Below are 26166 nucleotides of genomic sequence, written 5' to 3' on the forward strand. Positions count from 1 at the left end.
ATTTATACTCCTTGGTGACGAGCCTTGACTGGGTGGACCCCTGGCGTAGGATGCATGGTAGTACACGGGGCTACACATACCTCTCGTCAGTACATGGTTACTTTTCCCGTCTGGATTATCTGTTTGTTCTGCGGTTCTTTGACAATAGGGTGACGGTGGCGTACATTCTCCCACGGGGACTTTCCGACCACTCTCCGGTGGCCATTACTGTGCGAATGGGGGAGGCCAGTGGGCCATTCCGTAGGCGCCTATCAGTCTGGAACCTCCAGAAGGAGGACTATAGAGTCCAGATGGATGCCATTGCTCAATATCTAGCTGTTAATTTGGGTTCAGTCCCGGGGGCTGATATTCTTTGGGAGGCCTTAAAACCTACTATTCGGGGGGTAGACACCTAATTTTGCACTGCGGCTCGACGTCTGCGTAGAGAGGCACTGGTCCGGGCGGAAGCTAATATTCTGGAGTTGGAGGCACGCGGCGGGGAAGAGGAAGGGCGATTGGCTCGGACATCAGCTTCTTCTGGCACAGCAGGAATATTCTCGTATTCTTTTAGATGAAGCTTGTCAGGCCTGGCTGGCTACCCGCAGTAGGATCTACCAGTGGGACGACAAATCTATCAAAATGTTGCATCGGCTGTGCCAGGTGTCGTTTCCCCCCCAGGTTCTCCCGGGTATCGTAGGGTCAGATGGGTTACCTATATCTGGCACGTTGGATATTGCATGCAGCTTTGCGGAACATTATGCTCAGTTATATACCCCCACGGAGTGCCTCCAGGCGGAAGTTATTGATCGCTTCTTGAATGACCTTTCGCCGTAGGTACTCCCAGATGGGGTGCGGGAGGAACTGGAGGACCCCCTTACTGATGAGGAGCTGGGGATGGCCCTGGGGGAGCTGAACTCGGGCAGGGCCCCCGGCCCTAATGGCTTTCTCTGCAAATGTTTTAAGAAATACTTTCGACAGCTGGGGCCCCATTACCGTAGAGTGGTGGAGGAAGCAAGGGACAAGGGATGTCTGCCCAGGGACTGGAGGCACGCAGAGATAGTGGTCTTCCACAAGCCCGGCAGACCACCGGAGCATCACGCCTCATATTTCCCTCCTGAATGTGGAGACTAAGAAACTAGCTAAGGCATTGGCGAACCGCCTCCGCCCGCATTTAGCTCTACTTGTGCATCCGGACCAGGCTGATTCATGCCCCAGCTCGCCACTCGTCATAATATTCGGCAGGCTCATGTGGCGGTCTCGACAGTCCAGGGACTAGGGGAGAGGGCAGCACTTCTGCTGGCGGATATGCACAGGGTCTTTGACTCCCTGAGTTGGGTCTATTTATTTGCGCTCCTGCGGCGGCTGAATTTCGGACCGCGTTTCTTGTCCTATTTAACCTTGTTGTACACTGACTTGACGGCCTGGGTGCGGGTGGCGGGGTTTCGCTCCCTCGGGCTTCCTCATTGAGTGGGGCACCAGGCATGGGTGTCTGCTTTTCCCCGTATCGCTTTTGCTTTAGCCATGGAACCCCTGGCTGCTTGGGTGCGGATGGACGCTCAGGTGTCTGGCTTTGAGTGGGCACATGGGCTTTCTGATTGCTCTGTATGCGGACGATGTGTTGTTTTTCCTGACCAATCTGGAACGCACGGGCCCCTGATTGATGAAGATCATGCAGATTTTTGGGGAAACCTCGGGTCTATATATGAACCCTCGAAAGTTCACATTGTGGATTTTGGGAGGGCAGGGTGAGCTCGGTCACTGGCGTCGTCGGCCAGGTGGTGTATGGAGGTATGACATATTTGGGCGTGTACTTGTCAGATTCTCCCACTACGGCCTGGGAGCACAATATTGCACCTGTTTGGGAGCGTGTGCATGAGGATATCAAGATCTGGTCCCATATGCCTCTGTCTATATACGGTCGGTCCGCCATTTTCAAGATGGTGTTTCTCCCGCGACTATCGCATCAATTGCAAAATCACCCCTACCCGATTCCCCCGCGGTGGTTCCGGCAGGTGAACTCTGCCCTACGTCAGTTTCTTTGTGATGGGGGTGCTGTGAGAGTGGCGGTACGGACGTGCTTCCTATCTGCGTATTGTGGGGGGCAGGCTACCTCCGATAACTGGTCCTACTATGTTGCATCACATCTACTTGTTTTAAGTGAATGGTGGTATGGGGACAGAACGAACCCAGCCTATGCCGTGGAGCGGTGCTGCATGGGTGACTGGTCCCTGCATATTCTTTCCTTTATTCTGCCCCGATGAGGCGCCCCCTGCCGTCAGTCACGCGGATCGTGTTTCAGTTGTGGAGGCAGGCTCTGCGGAGGAAGGGCTGGTGGAATAGGCCGACCCGGGACACCCCACTTTGGCACAATGGCCATTTCCCGCAGTTGCTGACTCTCTCCGGTTTTCGTGATTGTGATAACATTTGGATTTCCACTCTGGGGGACGTTATGCGGGGTACAGTTTTAAAATCCTTTCGGGATCTCCAGAAAGATTTCCAAATGCCAAAAACCCAATTCTTTAAATATTTACAATTTAGACACGCTATTTCCCCCAGATTGGAGGGTCTCGACTCCTTGCCAGAGTTTAGCCCCGTGGAGGCAAAGGTATTTATGGGAGACCTCCTAGACCATAAGATCTCTAAAATTGATCAATCCTTGGTTACGCATTTCTCCCCCTCCTTGCAGCGTCTGCGTGAGGCATGGGAGGGAGATGTAGGTCAAATGGAGGAAAAAAACTGTAAAGAGGCCTTGGCCTCCCCGCGTGGGGCGGTTATCGCAGTAAGCCTGCGACTTATTCAATTCAAATATCTTCATAGGGTCTATTTTACCAGGGTTAGGCTCTGGCGGGCAGGCTTAGTGGCTTCCCCGGTGTTTCTTTGTTGTGGGCTCGGGGTAGGCTATTTGGCCCTGCACAGCACTCGCACGATTTTGGAGGGGGGTTCTGGCTTGCCTTTCCGAGGTTCTGGCGTGGGAGCTGCCTGGCTCGCCGAAACTTGTCCTCCTTCATGTGATGGAAGGGATCGGGGGCAACATCTATAAGTGCCACCTTATGCTACTAGGCTTTACCTTAGCAAAGAGAGATATAGCTAGAGCCTGGAAGGCGGTGGTGGCTCCCTCGGTCTCGGCCTGGAAAAGAGGTTTGGAATTTTGTATGGGTCTTGAGATTCCCATCTTTGAAGCTAGGGTGTGCCCCTGTAAGCACTATAAGATCTGGAGGCGCTGGGCAGATTATCGCTGTTTGGAATTGGAGCCGCCGCGGGGGGGGGGGGCAGACCCGGGATCTGGAGTGACCTGTTGGCCTCCTCTGTTTTCATTATTCTTTCATGGGTTGCCCCTATTTCCACGCCAGGAGCTGATATTCTAACATTGGGTTTGTATGTAGAACAGTGGCGGTTTGGTTTAAAGATATGTTTTTCCGGAACGAGGAGACTGTGCATTGAGGGGGCGGGGAGGGAGGGATATTGGGTGTTTGCAGGGGTTTATTTTATATGTATCGCCTTTTATATTCTCCTGTTTAAACAAGTAAAATGGTCAAAGTCAATATCTTTTGTATGATACATGCAGCAGTTGTCTCTGGGATTCAGAGATATGCATTGTAAGTGTTATTTTGACAAATAAAATTTGTTTAAAAAAAATAAAATAAAATCAGTGTGTTAAAATTAGCTGTCAATGGGGGAAGGGAGTCACAATTGTTTTTACTTTGCTTGTTATTCATTTTCAGTACAAAACGTGTAAAGATGGAAGTGTGCTTGGGGTGACTGTCACAAGAATTGCACTGCTCACACACTGTCAAGCCCTCACCCAGGCATGTGGGTACACGGAAGGTAAGAGGTGCTCTTTCTCTTGCTGACACCCTGTAATTTTCTTCTCGCTTTTAATGTTGCAGTGGTCTTAGCCAATGCAAAATGTGCTTGTTTCTTGGTGGCAATGGATGTAGTAAGACCTGCCTATCATTTGTGCTTCGGATTGTTAATATTCATTTGGGCTCTGGTGGTGTGAGGTATCTCCATTTTTAAATTGGTCTTCGTTTAATTTTATTATTATAAATCAGATCTGTAATTACATCACGCACACTACATATCTTGGTAAAACGCTCTCTGACCACAACCCGTTGGAGATCACCCTAGCTTGGGGCAGAATACCCACTCCAGTCCCCACTTGGAGGCTATGGCCCCTCATGCTTGAGGACCCAGTCTTCCGAGAGGTCTTGTCTACCGGCATCCACCAGTACTTTGCGGAAAACTCAGGCACTGCCTCCACTCCCCAGGTGGAATGGGATGCATTCAAGACGGTGATTAGGGGAATAGCCATCCGCACCCCAGCAGGGGCCCGGCAGGAAATATACAACAACCTCCGGGATGTTGAAAATTACATGAATAAACTTGAGCAGGAAGCAGCAGGTGACCCCACTAAGGGAGTACCCTTACAGGAAGCCCAAATAAAGCGTGCAGAACTCCTAGAAACGCTAAGGCACATTGACTACACTGCTTACACACATGCGAAACATGCAGACGCTGCTAGAGCTGGCCCGCTCCTGGTGCGCATACTCTGGGATGACCCACCGCACACCCCGATACACGAGATAATCACAATGGGCGAGGACACAGTTGGCACGCAACATGGCATAAATGAGGCCTTCTGCGAGTATTATCGGGCGCTCTATCAGTCGCCCCCACCGCTGGTGGATGAAGCCCTTGATGCTTTCCTAACTGATGTACCGTTCCCTCAATTAAACTAAGCAGCACAAGGCGACCTCTCTGGCCCCATCACTAGGGCGGAACTTAAGGAGGCCATACGAGACCTTCCTCGGAACAAGGCCCCTGGCCTTGATGGTCTCCCGGCTGAATTCTTTGCTACATTCTCAGACTCACTTGTGCCGCAGCTAGAGTGCCTGTTCTACTCCGCGTTGGATACAGGTATGCTACCTCCCACCACTAGGCAGGCATTGGTGGTATCCCTCCCCAAACCGGGCCGCCCGGCTACGGACTTTTCAGGATACAGGCCCTTATCCCTAGTCACAACTGAATATAAAATACTGTGTAAAGTTCTGTCCCATTGATTGCTCCCCTATTTGCATAAGTTAATCCACCCGGACCAATGCAGCTTTGTACCAGCGCATAGCTCCTCCCTCAACATTAGGAGGCTATATCACGTCCTGACATCAACTCCCCCAGAAACCCTTAACGCAGGGTCTATCTCTCTAGACTTGAGGCAGGCATTTGACACGCTAAAGTGGGACTATATGATGCAGACAACTGGGAGATTTGGCATACCTTCAGATTATCTGAAGTGGGTGAAATTGCTGTATACAGCCCCCTCTGCGAGGGCTTGCACTGGGAGACATATCTCACAGGAATATCTGATCGGTAAAGGCACCCACCAGGGCTGCCCCTTGTCCCCTATAATATTCGTGTTAGCCCAGGAACCTTTGGCTCTTAGGTTACGGCTATCGGCAGCGCAGACAGGTATCCGTCTAGGACAAGCCACACATTTGCTGTCCGCCTATGCAGACGATATAATTCTGTACGCCAGTGATCTAACCACAGATCTCACACCGATGTCAGACATCTTCACTACCTTTGCACACCTCTCAGGTCTAACAATAAATGAGAATAAGTCTTATGAATTTTATTTCCAACCTGGGAAACACCCGGAGGCGCTACAGTTTGGCCCACATTCCCTAGCGGTCGCCCCACACATGTTCAAATATTTGGGCATACAAGTGTACAGAACAGCGCCGGACCTCATAGAGAGGAATCTAGTTAAGGTTATCAGAGCCCTCCGGTCGCAGGTCACATTCTGGACCTCCCTGCCGCTATCTGTGATGGGCCGGGTAGCAATCTCAAAAATGGTGGTCCTACCTTGTCTGCTATACTTCTTTACAAACTTACCGGTGGTAATCCCAACTCCGCCACTTAACTCACTGAATACGATGTTGTCCAACCTGATTTGGGGCAATGGCCACCGCAGGGTGGGCCTGTCTAAATTGGAACTGGACACAGATAAGGGTGGCCTGGGGGCCCCAGACTTCCACGCCTTCTGCTACGCGAGCCAATTACAGTGGCTCTCGTACTAGTTGGCAGGGCGCACCCTGCATGAAATAGACCACTTCCGCCGATATTGACCGAGGAGGACTCCATACCCTATTACTGCCAAAGGCTTGGATGCCTACCAGTGCTCCGACACTACTTCGCACTGCACTTGCATACTGGAAAAATCTACCCATTACACGCGTAGCTGCCCTCCATACTCTGACAATACTCTGCTCTCGGGTATCCCTACCCCCACTGGCTTACTCACCAAACGGAGACTCCTTGCTTGGGCTGAGGACGGTGTCACCACAGTGGGCGCTTTGTTTGATGAGGGCACCCTTATGGACCATGACAATTTCACCAGACACCATGGGGTCACGGACGCGCTGTATCACACACACGATGCAGTACTACAATATGTTCGGAAGCACTGGGCCTCACACAGGGAGGCACCCACACAATACGAACTGGTCCATATGACCTATCTGATGAGAGAAGGCCGACACCTCACTAAATGGCTGTACAAAGGCATTACTACACACACTAGAATCCCCTTTACGGACTTGCATAATAGATGGTCCGTAGATATTGGTACAGAACTGACAGATAAGCAATGGAGCACGATTCTAGAATACCCCCAAAAAATCCCACGTAACGCCAAATTTAAGTTCATTCAGTATATGGTTCTACACAGGGCAAATCTCACCCCGCACCGCCTACAACGCATGTTCCCAACCACGCAACACTGTTGCCCTAGATGTAAGCTGGAGGAGGCAGATTTGCTCCACGTGCTGTGGCTGTGCCCTGTGATTGCCTCTTACTGGTCGGAAGTGGTTCCAAAGGTCGTTTCTGCGACTGGGATTCCTGTACCGTGTACGGCTGCTGTCTGTCTGTTGGGGTTATCCCGGCATCCCGGAGCGCAGAAAGTACAGCTTCACTTTGTAGACCTGGTACTACTTATAGCCAAACGCTCTATCACTGTGCGGTGGAAGTCAGTTGCACCCCCGACCCTTTCTGGTTGGCACGGTGCAATGGTAAAATGGGGCAGCGCGGAAGGTGCGGCAATCCGGCAGGAGGAGGCCCGAGGATTGCGCAAAAATAATCTCTCTGGAATGGGATACAGTACTAGAAGCTTTCAAGGCCCTTGCACCACCACCAGTCCCTGTAGCGCGAGATTAATAGTAGCTCATACTATCCACGCCCTTCCCAGTCTGCAACGCAATTTCCCATACGTCCTGCTGACTTACTACTGTATAGTATGCATATTGACAGGTGTAAAGGAGGTGTGGGCGCGACTGGTGGAGCACACTGAAAGGAGGTTGAGCGGGGTCGGGTCAGACGAAGTTGGGGACGGGTGGGTGGGGCGGGTTAGTCTAATTACCCCAATGCATGTACTCTGTTCCTTGGACTGCAGCTGTTCTGCAATGCAGTCCGAAATGGCCCACTTAGTCATATTCGAACAATACCATTTACTTCGCACTGACCAAAGGAAATGTAATGCTGTTGATTGTATACGGTGCTGCTAATGTAACCACAGCGGCCTTTCTAAACCAGATAGTATTGCGAGAAGTGCTATACCTAATACATATGCCTGATTCTTAATGGTTGGTAATTGTTAAAAGGGAAAAAAAACTAATAAAATGCGTTTAAATTTTTTTTATAAATCAGATCTGTTTCAGTTATGCCCACAGTAGATACACTATGCTGGCACAAAGTATCAGTAGAGCATATTTATAAATAGTTGCATAATATTTCATATCAACTGTGACCCAACCCGCCCCTTAAACCAGTCTTCTTTTTATTCGGAAACTATTTAGTTCCAGTATGCAACGCAGGTGTTACCTGTGTGCTATTCTACATTCATACTTTGTCCGCGGCATTCCCTTTGTATATTTACCCTCAACAATCTCGGCTACTGGGCTAAGCATCTCTCTTGTATCATCTGTGTAACCGGAAATGTTATTACCGATTCCCTGTGATGTCTGGGCTATTAAACCTTTGGTGTCCGAGGTGGGTTTTCTTCAATTTGGGTGTTCATGTGGTCAAGGTGGGTGTTCATCAGACTTGTTGGCTAACGCCATTACACGGTTTCTCAATCATTGTATGGTGGGCTTATGCCTTTCAGTCAACACTGTTTATCGATGGACAGCAGTTTGGCTGATGCTCAATACTTTTTGTAAGTCTTGAATCCATAGTTTTATGTTTTGAGGGTGTCTATTTGCCCTCCAATCCTTGCTAAGTTCGTTAGCTATAATTAACGCCAGGTCTACAAATTTGCTTCACTCTCTTTGGCCAGGGTAGTTGCCCAAACAAACTCAACAATGAGGTTAATGTTTTCTCCCTCACCTCTGAAATTAATGTTTATCTCTCTCCGGTATTGTTGTATTTGAGTGCCTTCCCACACCATGTGGTAGAAATCTGCATTAGGTTGTTGGCATCTTGGACAAAGATGTGATGCGCCTGGGTATATTTTGGGAATTCTTGCGGGGGCTAAGTGGGTCTTTTGTAGATAATTAAATGAAGTACCTTAAAAGCATGTGAATTTTATGCTCTTGTTCAGCAAAGTCTCCATCAATGTTACCCTCCCATTTCTTGTTTAATGAGGTGCTGGGCATTTGGAATGTAGGTGCGAAGCTATAATATAAAAATGTTGCTGCTTTAGATGGTTGATTATTTTTTTCCCCATGTCAGTTTTGCTTCTTTCACTATTGCAGTCTACATTATAAATTAGCCTACCTAAGTATAATGGGTAATGTTAAAAGTAATAGAGAAGTCTGGGAGATTTATCATTTTCTCGATTGCGACCCTTCCCATCGGTGAAAGCGGAGGTTTTTTCCAAAACGTGAGTGTCTGTTTAATAGAAGTAATTACTTCCCCTATATTTCTATCTCTGAGTTTGTTTTCATGGTATACCTGCACAGCTAAGTATCTAAAGGTCTCTCTTAGCCATCTAATCACCATATCATGCTTGTCTTGTTCATCTATACAGTTTGTCCCTAACAGTGAGAAAAGGCATGATTTTTCTGGGTTAATTCAGAGTCCTGTTATGTCTCCGAATTTAGTCAACATATTCGTGGCTTCAGGTAGACAGCTGGTGGCGTCTCTGAAGAATAGGAACTCATCGTCTCCATCCTAGGATTAATATGTAATCTGTGAGGGAGTTGTGTCCCCCAGTCCTATCCTTGCCTCAGAAGGCGCAGTCCAATGACTCCTTGGTTAGTACAAAGAGCAGGGGTGACAGTGGGAACCCCTGTCTCGTTCCACTCCTAATCTGCCACTTTTCTGAGATTGTTCGACCTGTGCTTACTCATAGTAGCGGTTCACTATTAAGCATTCTCATCCACAGCAATATGCTATCTCTGAACCCGACTCTTTTAAGCACGTCGGAGGTGTGGCCAAAGAAATGTATTGAACGCCTTTTTAGGTCTCGCCTGGCGAACGCAGCGCAAAGCGCTGCTGTGCCAGCGAGATCTATTGTTGCTGACTCGAGCTGGAAGTGGGACAGGAGATGGGCACGCGCAGGCTTTGGCGGATTTGAGTTGGTGTACGCGCACGTACAGCCACGCGGTGTGCACATTTCCTGTCCTCTTCCATCCTGAGCAGCCTCATGCAATTTCGTTTTTTTTTTTTTTAAATGCGCACACGCGCTCCAAGCACTTACCGGCTCTTGTTGGGACTCTGCGCTGCCCCTCTGCTGTTCCTGCCGGTCACTGCAGCAACACGCGGGGCTCCGTTTTGCTCACAGGAGCCCCGAGCCGCAGAACACGCAAAAGTTACAGGTACCGCGCATGCGCGGGCAGCCCCTTCCCTCGCAGGTCTCCTCCCCGGCCCGGACATGGAGCTGCTTTCTCTTTTGCTTGTTGCAGCTAGTGCTGGACGCCCTGACGCTGGGAAGGCAGCTGCCGCCTTTCAATGGGAGAAGAGGTATTTCGAACCCTTTTATTTAGTTTTACGACAGGGTACATACAGTCAGGGGTGGGGGAATCATATCGCCCGACGCCCGAACCATGTTGATGTTTATGATGGGCAAGAAGATTTAATGTCTAGTTTGTCCGACGGACAAGTAGACATTAAATTGCGTAAATAATAAATATCGGAGCTGTGGGCACTCAGGAGCGCACAGCCAATCAGAAATCACAAAAGAAACTCAGAGAACCTTTCGAGGCCTCTGACAGTCATGAGCATCGGATCGCGCTCCCCTCTCCTGCGTCGCAATCATGTTACCAGGCACAGGAACAATCTGTGCCCCTGCGTCTTTTAAACATGAATTGAGCGCTGTCAGCAACTCAGCATTTCAGCACGTGAGTTAACTGCTGAGGGGCCTGAGGTACCAGCTGCTGCAAATGGGTGTCTCACCCCCCCCCCCACTTCTAATAATCTGTGCTTTGACGAGAGCACCAAGACGCAGCCGTGCAAGAGACTTGACAGTGAGTATCCAATACCGGTGAGGCCCGGGATTGTAACAATGTTAATGGTGAGGCTGCATGCTCCCGAGGCAGGTGGGTGTCTACTGTGAGCCTTCATGAGTGTGTTACATCGATCTGTTCTGCCAGAGGTGTATGCCTGCCACCTGTTAGCGTGGGAGACTGTGTGTCACTTTGTGTGTGAACTGTGACTCATTTGGCTTGTTTTTCGATGGTTTTCAGGAAACACTGGCAGGTCAACTGGGAGGTCAACTCGTTTCGTCAGGATCACAAATTGCCTGAAGAGAAATTCAGGATTAGACTGTTTTTTTCGAACGCAGTTAACAATTTTGACACGACTACGTACCTTGCCAGTGAAACTGAAGCCTGTATCAAAAGTATGTTTTTTGTGGTCTTTATGGTTGTGTGGGCGACTGTGCATGTATTTTGGGATAGTTTAAGATGAGTGGGTCTGTGTATGAGGTATTGGTGATGTCTAGAGTGTATTTTTATTATTCGAGGGGGTCCGGGATGATATTAAATTAAGACTATTGGTTATCTCAGTCTGTGGGTGGGCTTAGGGGCACTCTGCAGAAGAAAAAAAAGAATGTCTGCGCATTTCCGAAGGTCATGAAATGCAGGGCATCTCAATGCCTCAGAAAAGCTGCACATGAAAAAGCAGGAAAACATTGCTTCAATGCAACGCACTTTCAGCATTCAGTAGTAAGAGACTTGGGAGGGGGTGAGGGAGGAGAGGGGTTTTCATTCTTGTCATTTCGCCCTCAGCCCTTTGTAATTTGCTCTGGCACCGTCCTCATTCTAGGAATCGGATGTAGGTTCCTGCATTTTTTTGTCTTCTCGTCCCCTTAACTCTGTGTGGCCCTGTGCTCCGAGATCTGGCCCCCTCCGCACCCTCTACATTGCTGAATGGGTATAAAGGATATATGAAAAGCTTTATGTTGTGCTCAAACACGAAATTCAGTTTTCACAGGGCCTACACTTCCCAGCTGTCTCTCTGACTCGGTCTCTGAAGCAGCCAGGGCATGCATTGCAGTTTCACTTAAACTGCATGTCCCCGATACCCTTGTGCATCAGACACTGGCGGTATCTGAAATGCAAGTGCAGATGCACGGCTACTCTATTTATCTAGTGCTGCAGCAGAGTACTGGCCCGTCAACCCCATAGCTTCTGCACCAATTAAAACAAATATGCAGTTGATGCACACATGTGCAAGGATTTTTCGGCCAGTTCCCAATGACTTGGTCTACCTCTCAACTGAAAAGAAACGCTGTGCTCTGAACTTGGGCCCTTTCGACTTTAAAATGTAGTAGCTTATTAAGATCTGGGCTAGTGGTGAGATGGTAAGAACCAGTCTATGGTGTGTGCGAGATGAACACACACCAGTAAGATAGCACTGCCTATGAGTGCACCTACTGCATAATTCTTGTGCTGTGCACTCTTAAGTGCAGGTCGTAGAACCTTTACACCCCATCACTTATCCTTCACAATGCAGAACAGAGCACCTTCAGGAATGGGATTACAGGGTGCATGAGCAAGAAAAATAGCTCAGTGAGTTCACACACCTTGCTGCCACCATAAGTGTAATTGTTTAGTTCACCTGCACTCTAGCATGGAGCTCCAACATTCCTAATGTCTTCTTTCTCTGCCTTCGTCCGGAAATATGGGATGTGATCTGGTTGCAGTAGCACTCCAGCTAAAGACTCAATCCCAAAGTGTGTTTGTCATTTATTAAGACCTAACTGGTTCCTAGATTACTACAGATCTATATTTTAGCAATCTACCCCGAAACCGTTTCTGGCTAAAGACCCTGTGTGAAAAAAAACAGTAGCACATTTGTGTGTTATTGTATTTACGTATTATCTGTAATGAAGGGTGGGGCAATTACTGGAGGGTCTTTTGCCTGCAACCATCAGCAGTAGGTGCTGTATACATTGCTTTATGTTCCAGTTATTAATTAGGGGTGTTAACTTTATTTGTTGTCAGTGCAAGGTGTGCGTTTCCATTTTGTCTGAAGTGGTGGGTAGGTTCAGGTTGAGAGGAGTTGTAGATTTTCCTTAATTGCTAAAGTATCTAATGCACTATACATGATGGTTCGTGTGTATTTGAAGACCTTTACACCTCTTATGGCTAGGGCTAGGAAGCAGGGAGAGATGGGCTTGTGACATGTTGGCATTTGTGCAGTGGTTTGGTCCGTGCCCTAAGTATGATTTTGGTGTACCCCCTGCTCCCTTCCTCCTACAGCTTTATTTGGTCCTTCAGGGAAATACTAGATGTGAGTCAGTCTGCAGAAGGGGTTAGATGATGGTCAGACACCACAATAACAGAGAAAATAAAAACAAGCTGTGGCACTTCTGGATGTTTGTTCAGCTGAACAGTTAATATTGGATTTAGACATCCTGGCAGCTGAAGCATAAATAATCTTAATTAGTCAAATTTGCCTTGAATATCCATCAGGGCAGGAAAGGGTTTCCAACTCTACTGTGACTGAGCCCAGGTGTCCTTGCTAGGTGTGACATGGAATGCTGAGTCTTTCCAGTGACTCGCTATCCCTCCATCACAATGATCCTTAGCCCCCCCACTTCTAGATTGACTGTTTCTTTAACTTAGCTGTCCTTCCATTTGCCGTGAGAAGGGAATTAAGTTTTATTTGCTGCTATGTAAGTTTGAGTGTGTGTCATATGTTCTACATCTGAGTTAGACAAACTTGCACATCCACTGAAGAGTTGCCTCTCCATATCAGTGAAGCCTCCGCTGCTGCTTCCGCCATTACAACACCGGTACTGTGCAAGAGAACCTTGCACTGATACTGCCAGTTTTGTATATGATTCTTGTGTGGGAGAAGAATGTGCAGATGTTGCCTTGCATACACCATAATATAACCACCTTACACCTGCCCAGGAGTGTTAAAGGAGAAATTGATTTAACTTCCCCATTAAAAGTATAGAAACTCTGACTAGAATCGTGGATACGGTCTAAGTGAACCACAGTAACTCTGCTACGTGATTTTGCTGCTCAATGAAGAGTTGATAAGCTTGGCCAAGAAGTGCAGTTATTCCCATCCACATATTTATCAGAACATCTCTTGCATAATTTTGAAGCAGGAGAGCTATGAGTTGGCCATACGAAGGAGAAACCCCTTCTGTCCTACAGGTTCGTATTCCGACACAGTCATCCCCAAAGACAGCAAGAAATTTAGTCAATTACCAGTCTGCACTCTGTCTTTAGATTATCATTTCTTTACATATGAAAGTCTGTCACAGACAAACCTGCTGATACGAGGGTGCAGTGCACAATGACATCTTCACACATGCTGTACAACTAGCCAGTTCAACATTTGCATATAAGTATGCATCACCATTCACTGCATAATTGAACTGGCGTGCACTGATTGCAGTGCAGGCTCTCTGTGCAGACCTAGCTTAGTGATTTATACAGTAGGTAGGGCAAGCAGATATTTACAGAGGGCAAGTAGATTTCTGTAACATTTTGTCCCTTGGCCAAGTAGCTTTTTTAAACATTTCCACACCCCTGACAGTGAAGGCTGGGTGTGATATCAGCCGGCACCCGGCAAAGAGAACTGCAGTTAATGGAAGTGATTCATTTGGAGGACTGTCAGTCGCACGCTGCCCTGGAACACTGTGCAACATTATATAATTCTATTTTCTTCATTACAATTCAGCCATTAACTTTTTCTGGCACGCAGCTGGGGGGTTTAATGCACCCCTTGCAGAGATCTCAGTGCAACTACCATGAAAGGTTGCAAACCAATGAAGACAACTCGGATGCACCCTCTGAGGTTTGTGTGCACGTGCAGCAGGGGGTCCAGGTAAGATAGCTCAGTGGGTTAATGCTTCAGCTTCCGCGGAGCTCGTGTGCATGAAGCAGGGCAGCGGTTCCAACCCCAGTGACACAGCTCAATCTTTTAAAGACCTCTGTGCAAAGATGCAGATGCGCCAGTCGGGGCTTGGGTCCCTAATGGAGTGAGACAGCTCAGAGGAGTCATGCACCTGCTGCAGAACGTGCATGTGACCAGCAGTGTAGAGGTTCCGGTCCCAGGAAGGCAGCTCAACGGGTCCACGCTCTCTCCCCAGAGACCTAGCCACTGGGTGCAAAGCACGTGGGATAGCTCAGTGCGTTAGTGCAGCTTCTGCAGAGCTGAGGTTCCCAGTGAGACAGCTCAATGAACAATATGCCTGATACATAGATCCGGAATCATGCAATATAACACGGCTCTGGGGGTTCGTGCTCTTGCTGTAGAGATCCTCCTGTGCAATCCGAGGCCGAGACTTTCACAGCCAAAGATGGCTCAGTGAGCTGAGTGGGTGTCTGAGGGCGAACGAGCGGGTTACAGGTGCCAATCACAGGCGTGCAGATCGAGGCGCTACCCAAAAGTCCTCTGAAACCCACAGTTGCTCCGCCGGCTGCAGAGATGCTTGCTCAGGGTGATCGTCACAGGCGCCGCTCCGCCTTTTATCCGGGACGCTTGGTAAGAGGAATCCATCTGCCGACCCTGTCCAGCCCCGGGGGGTCTGCAGGTGGCACTAGAACTCTGGCTCCAGATGCAGTCTGGCCACTCTGCTCTCTGAAGGCACAGTGTGGAAAGGCTGTCTCTGCTGCCAGAGTGTCACACTGAGCCGCTCCGCCTTTTATCTGGGTCGCTTGGTAGAAGGAATCCAGCTGCAGACCCTGTGCACCTATATAGGCTGTGGTGCTTGGTGCGTAGGGACGTGATGAGTTGCAGAGTTGAGCAGGTTACAATTGCGCAGACAAACGCTTGCTTGCTAGCTGGGGTTGGCATTGTTGGCTGCAGTCCAGAAGGCCTCAGTATGTTTGGGGCCAGAGGGTGTTTGGACCACGTTTGTTGTGTCCTGGGGTTCCCAACCCTTTACTAGACATCAGTAGGCGGTGCTTAATTTGAGCCGGTGTTGCCGGTAATTGCCCACCGGAACTAATTTTTCTACATTGGATATTTACAGAGAGCAAGAGAAGGCACAGAAGACACATACATCAACAAGCATTTGCAATGCAATAGGTCTCGCAGTTACCCGACTTTAAGCTAATGGCATTGTAAATGACTGCCTTTTATTTAGGTTTTTAAAACAAAAATAAAAGCCTTTGTTATTTGCAATGTCAATAGCTCAAACTCACACAAATGCGAGACCTATTGCATTGCAAATGCTTGTTTTATATCTATTGAGGCCACTGCTGCAAAACAGACCAGCTATGGTGTGTGGTTCAAGGACATAAAACGGGCATCTGAGATTATTGTGCACATTATGGCCGGGTGCAAAGCTGCACAGGTCATCATGTAAGAGCTCCCCCATCAATGGAGCCAGTCCGTCGGTCACTATTTTACACAGAAGTGTATATTCTGTATTGCGGAGCAATAGCAGCCTGTATGATCATACATCCAGGGAGTCTCTGCCTTGATTTGGGAGTACAACTGTCAGTGCCTTTCTGGATAGCTTAGGCAGTGTAATTTTTTTAATTGGCTTCCCTGTGCATTGATCACAAATTTGGGGGCATCCTGAGCCTATTCATAGAATAAAACGCAGAACGGAATCCGTTGGTGCCCATCGTTTTGCAATTTGCCAGTTGAGTAATAAATAGCATTATTGATTTCATGTATAGAATTGGGCATATCCAAGTCTTCAGATCTGGGCTAAGTCGGTAGACCTAGACTGAATCCCGGAATTCTGATATTTGGGCTACTGGTTCTGATGTATGGTCAGATTATAAAATACTGTAATATATGGTAACCATATCATTTATTCCAGTCCATGTGTTCAATATTTTTTCTTTATCAGAAGGATATGGGCACACTTGTAAGTATTGAATTTAATAGCCAAGCTAGCAAAAGTCCTGCTCTATTGCCTTTCAGGCTGTATATTCTTTATAGTCCAACACCTTGAGGCGATCAACCAGTGTTATATTGTTTCTTGTTTCCTGGCTTCAAGCAGTTCCCGGTCCCTTGTTTATGCATTGATAGTCCCAGTTGTTCAATATTGTCTTCTGCTGACTGAATTTCTCTGTGCAATGTTAATTTTATTCCATGTGTGGTTTTAATTCCTATACCTCTAATCACTGCCTTAAAGGTGTCCAATTAATTAAAAATGTGGCGTCTGTTGTCTCTAATTTTCTTGAAGTAGTAATCTATGTGTCTACCTATTGCCATTTTTAAAAGTGCGCCCCTTTATATCTTTACCAGTAATCTCCGTATAGGTGTTATTGCACTCCCTCCCCCTCCACTTGATTGACATTAGTGAGGGGTTATGGTCGGATTCCAGGCGACCCAAGTAATAGATTTTGCTCACTTTAGTTTATATGGCTTTGCCCCCACGGGATACAGCTTGTCTAGTTTGTAGGGGAGAATAAAATGAGGACTCCAGCTTGTACGGATGCAGTTCTAACTGCATTCCCTTCAGCCTCCAGATGTGCCCCTGTGCTTTAAACCTTTGTACTGTCTCCCTACTTTGAGGGGCGAGGGGGAGGGTGTGATTTATCCTTCTCATAGTCCCAACACTATTATCATCACATCCCCATATTCCAAGCCCATCTTTTCTTCTAAGTAAGGAGTCGGAAATGTGAAAAATACTTCCTACTCTGTGTTCGGGGCTCACAGGCTGGCAATGTAGTGGTCCCATGAGGTGTACCTTTTATTATTGTATAAGATGAGCGAATCACCATAATGTTTCTTCTCTTCATTTTTTTACTTTTGTATTTTTCATGATCTAGAAAATTGTTTGTGGTTGTTCACATTAGGCCTTCTTTACTCTCAAGCCATGTTAACGTTATCATGTTCATAATTGACAACCGTGGCGATAGCACTTGTTATTGTTGGATATATTCAAAACATAGATTCCTTTGACTGTCGAGACTTTATTTTAAGCTGTGCTTCCTTAGGCTGTCGCCACACGTCATGTCCTCTGAGCATGTCCAGTGATGGTAATATAAATTTAAAGAAGTATATAAGGACCGGGTTATGAGTGCCAGTTTCCAAGGGATTATTGGTAAGTACGGCACACTGATGCCAGCATTTCTCAGAACCCTTGTTAGCTGTTACTGCATAGGGCCTTCTTGTTTAAGAGCCTGGCTAGCGCAATCAGTAAACACCTAGGAGTTTGAGCTGGCGAGGTATGATTCAATTGGTCTCGCCCTAAAATGAAATCCTACTGAGGATGCAAGGTCTCCTGCTCACTGTCACACGTGACTGTCAAAGGAGTACAATGATTCTGTGTCTTGAATATTGCGCTGTGGCTATTGTGGTGCTGAAAGTGTCAACGCTTGCTAGACACCTGGTGGGGCATATGTTGAACTGCTTTTTAATATAGTGATGAGTACAGAGAGAAGAGTGGTATGAAGATGGTGGCTTTGGCATTTTTACACTCCCACCAGTTTAGTTGATGGATTCATGGTCGTTTTTGTTCCAGATCTAGAAAATCATAGGATACGTGTGTCAACTTTAGCAGCTTTTTTTAAATTAACCAGTAATTAGACATACAGAGGCTCAAACAAAATGAGTTTGTGGTTGAACCAAGCGATGGAAATGTGCATGACACCATAGATTACAGACCCAGGCTTTTTCAGGATTGAAGGTTTCCAAATTATCAAGCACATCTACTATGTAATGCTTAGTGAGCTATCACACTTTTTTTCCGAAAAATGTATGCTGGGAGGTTGTGTGTGTGGCTATCCAAGTCTTGAATTTCTCCTCAACGTGTACTCATGTACCCTCAACAGATATCCCATGCGGAGGCTGTGTGGTTGTAACTTACCGATGGTGATCTCGAAGGGGTTTCAAATGGGGTTCCCTTGCTCCCGTGACCTTGTGATCCTTCCTGAAGGAAGGCAGGTTTCTGAGTTTTTGTTGACAGCTGTTGCGGCAAGAAAGCAGGGTGGTTTGCCTCGAATTTCCAAGACCCCTGTCCCATTCCTTATTTAGGGATACTAGTCTTCCTTGTTTTCAGGATGTATATTTGCAAACTTTCTTTTCAGTTCATTCTTTACATGTCATTTGTCTCTCCCTCTCACTAATGACTGATTCTTGCATTCTTTATTTTTATATATTGTGAAGCGTTTCTATGCCTTATGGCTCATAAAAAAGTGTATCTAAATACATTTAATGCACGTGTCTCATGTTCCTTGTTTCTGGAGCGAAAGTACGCGATAAATTCATCAGGCGGATTGTAGTGGTAATGATTACATTTTATTGAATGCACACTTTTGAAGCCGCTTGATGACCAACATTAACACTTCCCTTTATTTTGACAGCTGAAACCATTGTGAATGTACTAGATTTTAAGAAGGACGTCGGCCTGTGGCATGGAATTCTAACAGTGAGTTGTTAATTTTTCTTTAGTTTATATTATATATTTATGCTTTAAACAGTCCCTTTTCTGTCCCTGTTCCTTTGTGCTGCTTTAGGTCGACCTAATGAAAATCAGTCCTATTCTTGTGTCCCAGATCCCCAGCTTTTTTTGGTTAAAGGACGTGTTTTTCTTGCTGAAATAGCTGGGTGACTCAGTGGGTCTGCTCGCTCGAGTTTCCTCAGGCGGCACAGCAACTGCTGATGTCATGTTTGGTTTGCCTGTCGCATGTCAAGTGAATGGGATTAGGGTTATCTAGCAAAGTCAGGTCGGAATCTAGTTTATTTTTACAACTTTATTGGCTATAAATAAACGCGCGCTCCTTTTCCCATACGTATGTAAGGCTTTCTCTTTTTTTGCAATGGCAACCTAGTTCAGAAATAGGTCTGTGCGTGTATGGAAGGCTGGCCAAAATGAGCCAGGGGTCCCATCATATTATATGTGAATGAAGATAACATGTATGCTCTATTACATAGATTTATATTTTGTTAATACATGGATTAGTGCACGAGTCTCTGGGTAGGTAACCATATTTGCAGTAACGTTTGTAACCTGTGGGATTAGGGCAGGTTTTTGATCGCTTGAAATGCAATTTGACATGTAAATTATTAGACGACGAATTAATGTTTTTTTTCCAGGTGTAAAGTGTTCTTAAACCTGTATAATGTTAATATGCACACTTATGTGTAAATCACAGATGTTAACTGGCCGGCGTGGTATTGGTATTCCTGAGATAAAATTAAGTTAGATTAAGGTTTTATAAAGTGGCATTCATGGGGGCGCAGATATCAATACATGCAGCAGGAGCAGTGGCACCGGGTCTCAGAAGTTTAAAGGGCCCTCTGCACCCTAAATATGACTATTCTCGAATATCTAATACATGATAAAGGGAACCCATTTTCCCTCCTCGCCTTAGAGGCCCGGCCTTGCGTGCCACTCCTCTGTGGGAATCCGGAGAGAAGTGTCAGACAAGTGTCCTGGCCAGTGCAAAGCAAATTCAGTGACCTCACACAAACCAGTTTGTTTTTGACCACTTGAAAGCATTTATATTTGTGCTTCTTGCACACGGATCTGACCGCGCTTAGCTTGTACGCATAAAGGTCTGGCCTTTGTTGTGCACATGGTGTTGATTAGTGCCCAGTTAAGTCCAAAGTTTTGCAGATGTTTGTGGTAGGGTGTACGTGGTGTATGATAAACGTTTTTTTTGTTGTTGGAAAGACTTGCAACTAATGAGGACTGAAGGCCACAAGTTTTCTAATCAAATCCATATGCATAATTTAGCACTGCTTAAAGTATGTAGCCGCAGATCTAGACAATGGATGTTTGTCACCATTGCATGTCAGTGTCTTCCAAATGTTGATGTGTGTTATCATATACTTATCTGATGCTTGGATCGCTAGGGAATGTAAGTAAATGGCAAAACAGTGTTCGTCTACTCTTAGTGTAACCGCCACGTCAAGATATAAAACTTTGAATTGCCCCGTCTAAGTGAATGCGTTTCTTTTGATTACTCGCTCTTTTATAGGGATTGCCATCCACCAACTCATTTCAGAAGTACTAACTTTATAAATAAAGCAAGAAAAGGAGTAAATTGTTATCACAGCTGTGAAGATGCAGGTTGAAGTAGTGTCTTCAAGCAAGTCCCTTTGTGACCATAGCCCTTTTCATGCTTATGTGATAGCATGAGTGTAAATTTCCTGTTCATGCCCCTTTAGCATTGGCACCCTTCTTTCTGACTCAGTATGAGCTAAGAAAAATAATAAAGTAAGGAGGTTGGAGGAATTGATTGTAAGCACAACCAGACATCTTTGCAAGTCAATCAATAACATTGTGTTCTTTTCTCAGTGGTTTTCTTCTACAAGTTCTCATGGGCACCCAGGAGGTACTTGGTGATTAGCCAGACCTCGTTGATATCTTTTGATTGGCACTTTAAACATATCTGCCATTAGCCAACTGTATGTAGTTACTTTGTCAATGCAGTTATATTGTCTGGTTTGTAATATATATGATGCATTCTTTTGTAGTACAGCGATGCCTCGTTTTATTGATAACCTAGTCAGTGATCAGTAAAGGTAAAGCACTAACTCAGATACAGGAAACTTCACATCCTGAGGAAGGCAATGGCTGTCTGGTTTCCAGACTGTAAATCTGTTGCCAAAGAGACTCGCAAGGACAGGTAATCATGGCAACAAGATGACTTGCTGTAACCCAGGGTCCAGGTAGTAGTAAAAATAGGGGATTCCTCTTATGTGTCTTTGTTTCTTTAGCTGAAGGTTTTCTGCTTTCACACAACGTCCATCAGCATTTAAGAGGCCAACCCTCTTTTTCTGGGATTGTTGTCTCTGGTGCATTAGCTGGATTTCTGCATGTGTCAAATTTAGCAGCTGGAGGTATCGGCATCTGTTTTACATACAATACTTCAAAAATTATCAACTCACCCTTTTGGAGTAACCAGTTGATATCTGTACTTTCAAAAGATTGTCAAATGTTTGACTCAATTAGCTTAACCGTGCCACAGTAATTTTCCATATCACTCCGTAATGCTGCTTCCTTCTCTTCCGAGATCCTGCTCTTTATTGCTTCATTTCAGTGTCTTCCTAGGAATGCAGGCTCAACTTTGTCTGGGCACCACAGATCCCATCCAGTTGCATTTTTGGGTGAGGCTTATAATAGCCCATTAATCTGCTTGGTCATTATGTCATGCCCCTCTCAGGTTGTTTCTCTCTAAATGTCAATTAATAGGTTGGTTTGCAGCTCTCTTGTCTAAGACGAAAAGTCAGTTCCAGAGGCACCCGAATGAAGCCACCGGTTACTACTATTCAAGGAAACTCAAAAGTTCCCAGCAGTCATCTTGGCCACCATCTTCCACGACGTGCCTCAGCAGATGGCGGGGTGGGCGCCAGCGCCTCTCTTTGCAGAGCCACCAATTTCCTTCTCTACAGTGGGAGTCAGCATTCCGTGACCCATCACATATCGCACGTCATGAGGGTAGATATTAATGTGGATGATCCCTTTCTTAGGGTTTAGCCTTTTGGGCCTGTTACAGTCCTCTACCTACAGATTCATCACCTTAGTAGTATTCTCCAGAGGCCAGGCTGCATCTGGAAACGTTTTCCTCAGTAACAGCTTTCCAGGGACAGTGGTTGGTGCCCTGTAACTTTAGCTGCAACTTTGTCTGCCCAGGATGTGATGCCAGTGGTCCATATAGGGCATCAAGTGCCACGCTACGGCCATTTCCTGTTTTTCCATACTTCATTTACATGGTCCAGGAGCTTGTCTCTGTGCTTTACAATTGTAATTCCTCATCTTTCAAAAGCAATTAGTTCAAATGTCCCACATGTTTAAGGGTTTTTATCCTGTTGCAGATGTTGAAAGAAGATGACTTGTCAGACCTGCATAACATTTTCTTGCAGTGTTTAGGATCAGAACAAAACCAATTGGCTTGCATCTTCAGTTCCTTGATAAACCCAACATCTGTGAGGGAGCAGGAGGCCAAGTTAGTTTTGGGTAAGGCCCACAGGAGAATGCCAAAGTGGTCTCTTTCCCCTTCAGGTGAGTGTCTCGGCAAGGAACGATCTCCAAGAGGTCTTTCCACCCAGAAAAAGCTGCTTAGAAAAGAGAAGTCCTCTTCTTTCTTGAGGAAAAGTTTTGGTGTTAACATCACGTGGAATCTCAACACCGCTCCCCGATACCCGTTCCCATCTCGTTTTTGTAGCAGATTCTAACTGTACAGGTTGAGGCCTTTCAGCAGGCCGTGCTGTATATTTTTTAGGATGGTCCTGTTACCATCTGGGCTACTATGCAAAAGTGGGTCTGCTTCTGCAATTTGGTGATTCTAGTGGCCTCTCCCTTAACACCTAGTTCCATCTCCACAGAATTTGGCTTTGATGGCTCTTGCGATGAGCCCGTTGCCCACCAGTGTGCTGACCCCATGTTTCTTTCTGCTGCCTATGACACCATCACTGTTGCTCTTTCCACCTTCAAAGTTTGCAGACGTTATCCAAGTAACAAAAAGAAAAGGTCTGTGCTTGCCAGTTCTTGCTATTATGACAAACCTCTTGCAGAGCGCTTCCTTATGGTCCAGAGATTTGTCCAGATAAAATAACCTTTCAGATCCAATTAGGATGATCTTGTTATGCCTAATGGTGCTTTTGGCCATGTAGAGGATTTTGACTCTTACAAACTCCTCTCCTCTTACAATACAGATACTGACCTCTACCAAAACGCAAGTGGACTCCGCACATCTCCAGAGGAAGACATCCATAACCCGCTGGGCCTCCCTCAGAGGGAGTCTCTTAATTCGCTTCAGTGGTATGAAAAGCATCTGAGGCTCTGGAATTTATCTTGTCTAACATGGAGATTAAATTTAACAATTTAGCTGATATTCTGCAACCCTCCTCTGCTTTCACAGAACATCTACAGCCCTTTAACGAGACATTCTTCAAATTCTTGTTGGCTATACATTGTTGAGAAAAAAACCTTCTCAGGCCTGGTAGTTCACAGGCAAATTGCAAACTCTCAGAGCTCTGTCATGTTACTCAAAGTCTCTGAAAACACATTCTTTTCGGAGAGTCTGGTTGTCAAATCCTCTTCTTCAAAACTGAATCCAAATGCATCTCCTACAGCCCTTCCATACAAAAAGTCTTGGCTAATTTCTCTCAACTCTGGCAGCCTGCCCCTGCTTACTGCAAATGCCACATGACTTCTCTTTGGAGATGTCCATTCCCTTTCTGGCCTTGGAGGTAACTGACATTGCTCTGGGGGGAATAATCTGTCAGTTGCCCTGCTCGTCATTTGAATGTGAAACAATACCAGAAATATAGCTCTGACAGTAATCTTCTTTTTTTTAAATTTTTTAAAATCGCACCCAATTGTGATAAATTTGATGTTTGTAGTGTAGATAACCAACCATCTCTTTTACCGTTTTAACCCTCTTTGCACTGTAAAGAACTAGATCTGTGTTCTTACGTCAGTACAAAGATGTTAAATCTGTAGCTCTCACCTTTTATGATATTTCACCGCATTGCCTAAAGCGAAACAGCACTCAGGAAGACTGCTCTTGCATGCACTGCAGTCCTGAGGGCAGGGCTCTGACTACAGAGGCAGCGCTCTAGTGGTTCAGGCATCCTCTTCATTTAGGGCATAAAAGCATGGCCACAGGACAGACACGTCTAAGGCAAGCCAGTCTGCGACCCATCCGCGACCAGCGCCAGCCACGCTGCCGATTTGCGCCCAGAGGTAAGACCTCGACTTATATACTCATCAGCATCACTACACCATCTCAACTCAACGAATGCCCTATCTCTTGCTTCTTCTGCAAGCTTCCCCTAAGTCCCTCAAACTCTGGAATCAGAGACAGATGGGAACTGCCGGTCTTCAACAACAAACTCAAAGCAGCAGTCATAAATGTGCGGTCACTTCATAAACATGCCTCAGATATCTACAGTCTAATTGAGGAAGAGCACTTAGATGTCTTCTTCATGACGGAGACATGGCTAACGGAAGACTATTGCCATGACCTACAGTTAACCCTCCCCCACACTTCGCGTGCCTCCACTTAGACCGAGAAAAGAGGAGAGGTAGCTATAGCATTTAAAAACATCCCTAAAATGCACTACCTTTAAAGCAGATGCCTTGGCAAAGGCAGAAGTTATGGGATTCATTATTTCACCCTCCTCCCAATACTCCTTTGCAGGAGCCTTGGTATACCGACCCCCTGGCCATGCAAGTGACTTCATTAACTCCATCTCTCAAGCCCTTGGCAACAAAGTAGTCAACTACGCACACTTAACCGTCTAGGTGACTTCAACAGCCAACAACACAACCCCCTAGACACTCAGGCTCTTAAATTATCAGAATCATTTGCAGACCTCGATCTACTCACAACAATAAAAGGACCTACCCACAAAGCAGGGCACAGCCCGGATGCTATTTTCACAAACTTTCACTAGACCAAGTTACCACAAGGGACGTTATGTGGTCCGACCACTTTATACTACCCTTCTCATGAAATTTACGTAAATGGGTCGCGACACTGCTCGTCATGCTGCAAATAACCCCAAAGGATTCTGGATAGTGTAGTGGCTACGGTGAGTACGCCTACGCCACGAGTATATAGAAATATAATGCCATCCCTGGACACGTGTTTCGAGGTAATTGCCTCTCGTCAGCAGGGAGCAGGTAGGTATGCGGGGTGCCGATGACTGCCATATATATAGGTAAAATACCTTCCAAGGCGCGCAGGTGCAGACACCGGGCTCGTCAGCCAAAGTCGCTCGAATGAGCTATTAGTAATTTACGTAAATGGGTCGCGACACTGCTCGTCATGCTGCGACCCACTACGTAAACTACCCTTCTCATGATCTTGGTCCGGGGAAAAAGCACTAGGGAGAATGAAGCCCACACATGAGATACACGCCTGGAGCAAAATAGACCTCTCTCTCCTAGAGGAGAGCCTAGAAGACACCAAACCCAACCTTAAGGGCAATATAATATTTGATGAAGCCAAAGTGAGCAACTGGCTCTCTGAGGTCTCAAATAAGACTGCTCCCGTCACGTACAAGAATAGCAACAGGCACCTACAATCCGCCCCATGATTCACCACTGAACTCGAGATTAAAAGAAAAGGCTCCAAACAGCTGAAGCGACTTTGGAGGAAACACTACGTGAAACCGGACAAATGCCGATGTAAAGTGGCATTGAGCAAGTACCACAACAATTTAAAAGCTTCACACTGAATCTACTACGCTAATACAATTGCAAAAGCAAATAACGCAAAGGCCATTTTAAAAATTAACTTTAAGGCCCCCAAAACATTTATGCCACCATTTGAGATCAGTACCTCTTTGTGCCCTCTTTGTGCTCACACCTGACCATCTGCTTTGTGGACAAAATACCAAAAATTCAAGATAATCTTACCGTAGCACATGACACGGTTACTGCATACAACCTAAGCCCCCTTATTCCTATGGCCCAGGATGAATTATCGGCATTTCTCCCTCCAACAACCACGGAAATGGAAGTGGCATTGTTCAATTGTAAATCGGGTTCTCCCCTGGACCTCCTGCCATCCCAAATCATGAGGGGGTTAGGGACTACTTTGAGCCCCATCTAGCAAGAACTCTTTTTGGGCAAATTCTTTTTATTATTGAGCATCATGAGCAAATGGTACAACAATCATATAGGAGAGAGCACGGGACCCTTGGCCCAGGTGATCAGCTAATTGTAGTCCAGCTTCACGTGTAGCAAGGTCTGTTACAACTCTCCTGCAGGCACAGAAGATGATGCCTGATTTTAAACACTCTACTTTGAGGGTATCCCCATAAACTGAGAAAGACAGAAAGAAAGAAAAAAAGAAAGAAAGA

The 26166-nt window shown here is 46.3% G+C and overlaps 1 protein-coding gene across 18 annotated transcripts in view; it reads left to right on the top strand.

Annotated features, from left to right (window-relative positions):
* DIP2C (DIP2 acetate--CoA ligase C (putative)) overlaps positions 1 to 26166 on the top strand; it is a 1028010-nt gene that overhangs the window by 770067 nt on the left and 231777 nt on the right. For all 18 annotated transcript variants that reach the window (XM_085631929.1, XM_085631931.1, XM_085631933.1 and 15 more), the window contains 2 exons: positions 3702 to 3804; positions 18708 to 18772. In XM_085631929.1, coding sequence (XP_085488055.1) covers positions 3702 to 3804; positions 18708 to 18772 — 168 coding nt within the window. The remainder of the gene's footprint in view (positions 1 to 3701; positions 3805 to 18707; positions 18773 to 26166) is intronic.

This window comes from Triturus cristatus, chromosome 10 (genome assembly GCF_964204655.1).
Source record: "Triturus cristatus chromosome 10, aTriCri1.1, whole genome shotgun sequence".
In the NCBI taxonomy this organism is placed as follows: Eukaryota; Metazoa; Chordata; class Amphibia; order Caudata; family Salamandridae; genus Triturus; species Triturus cristatus.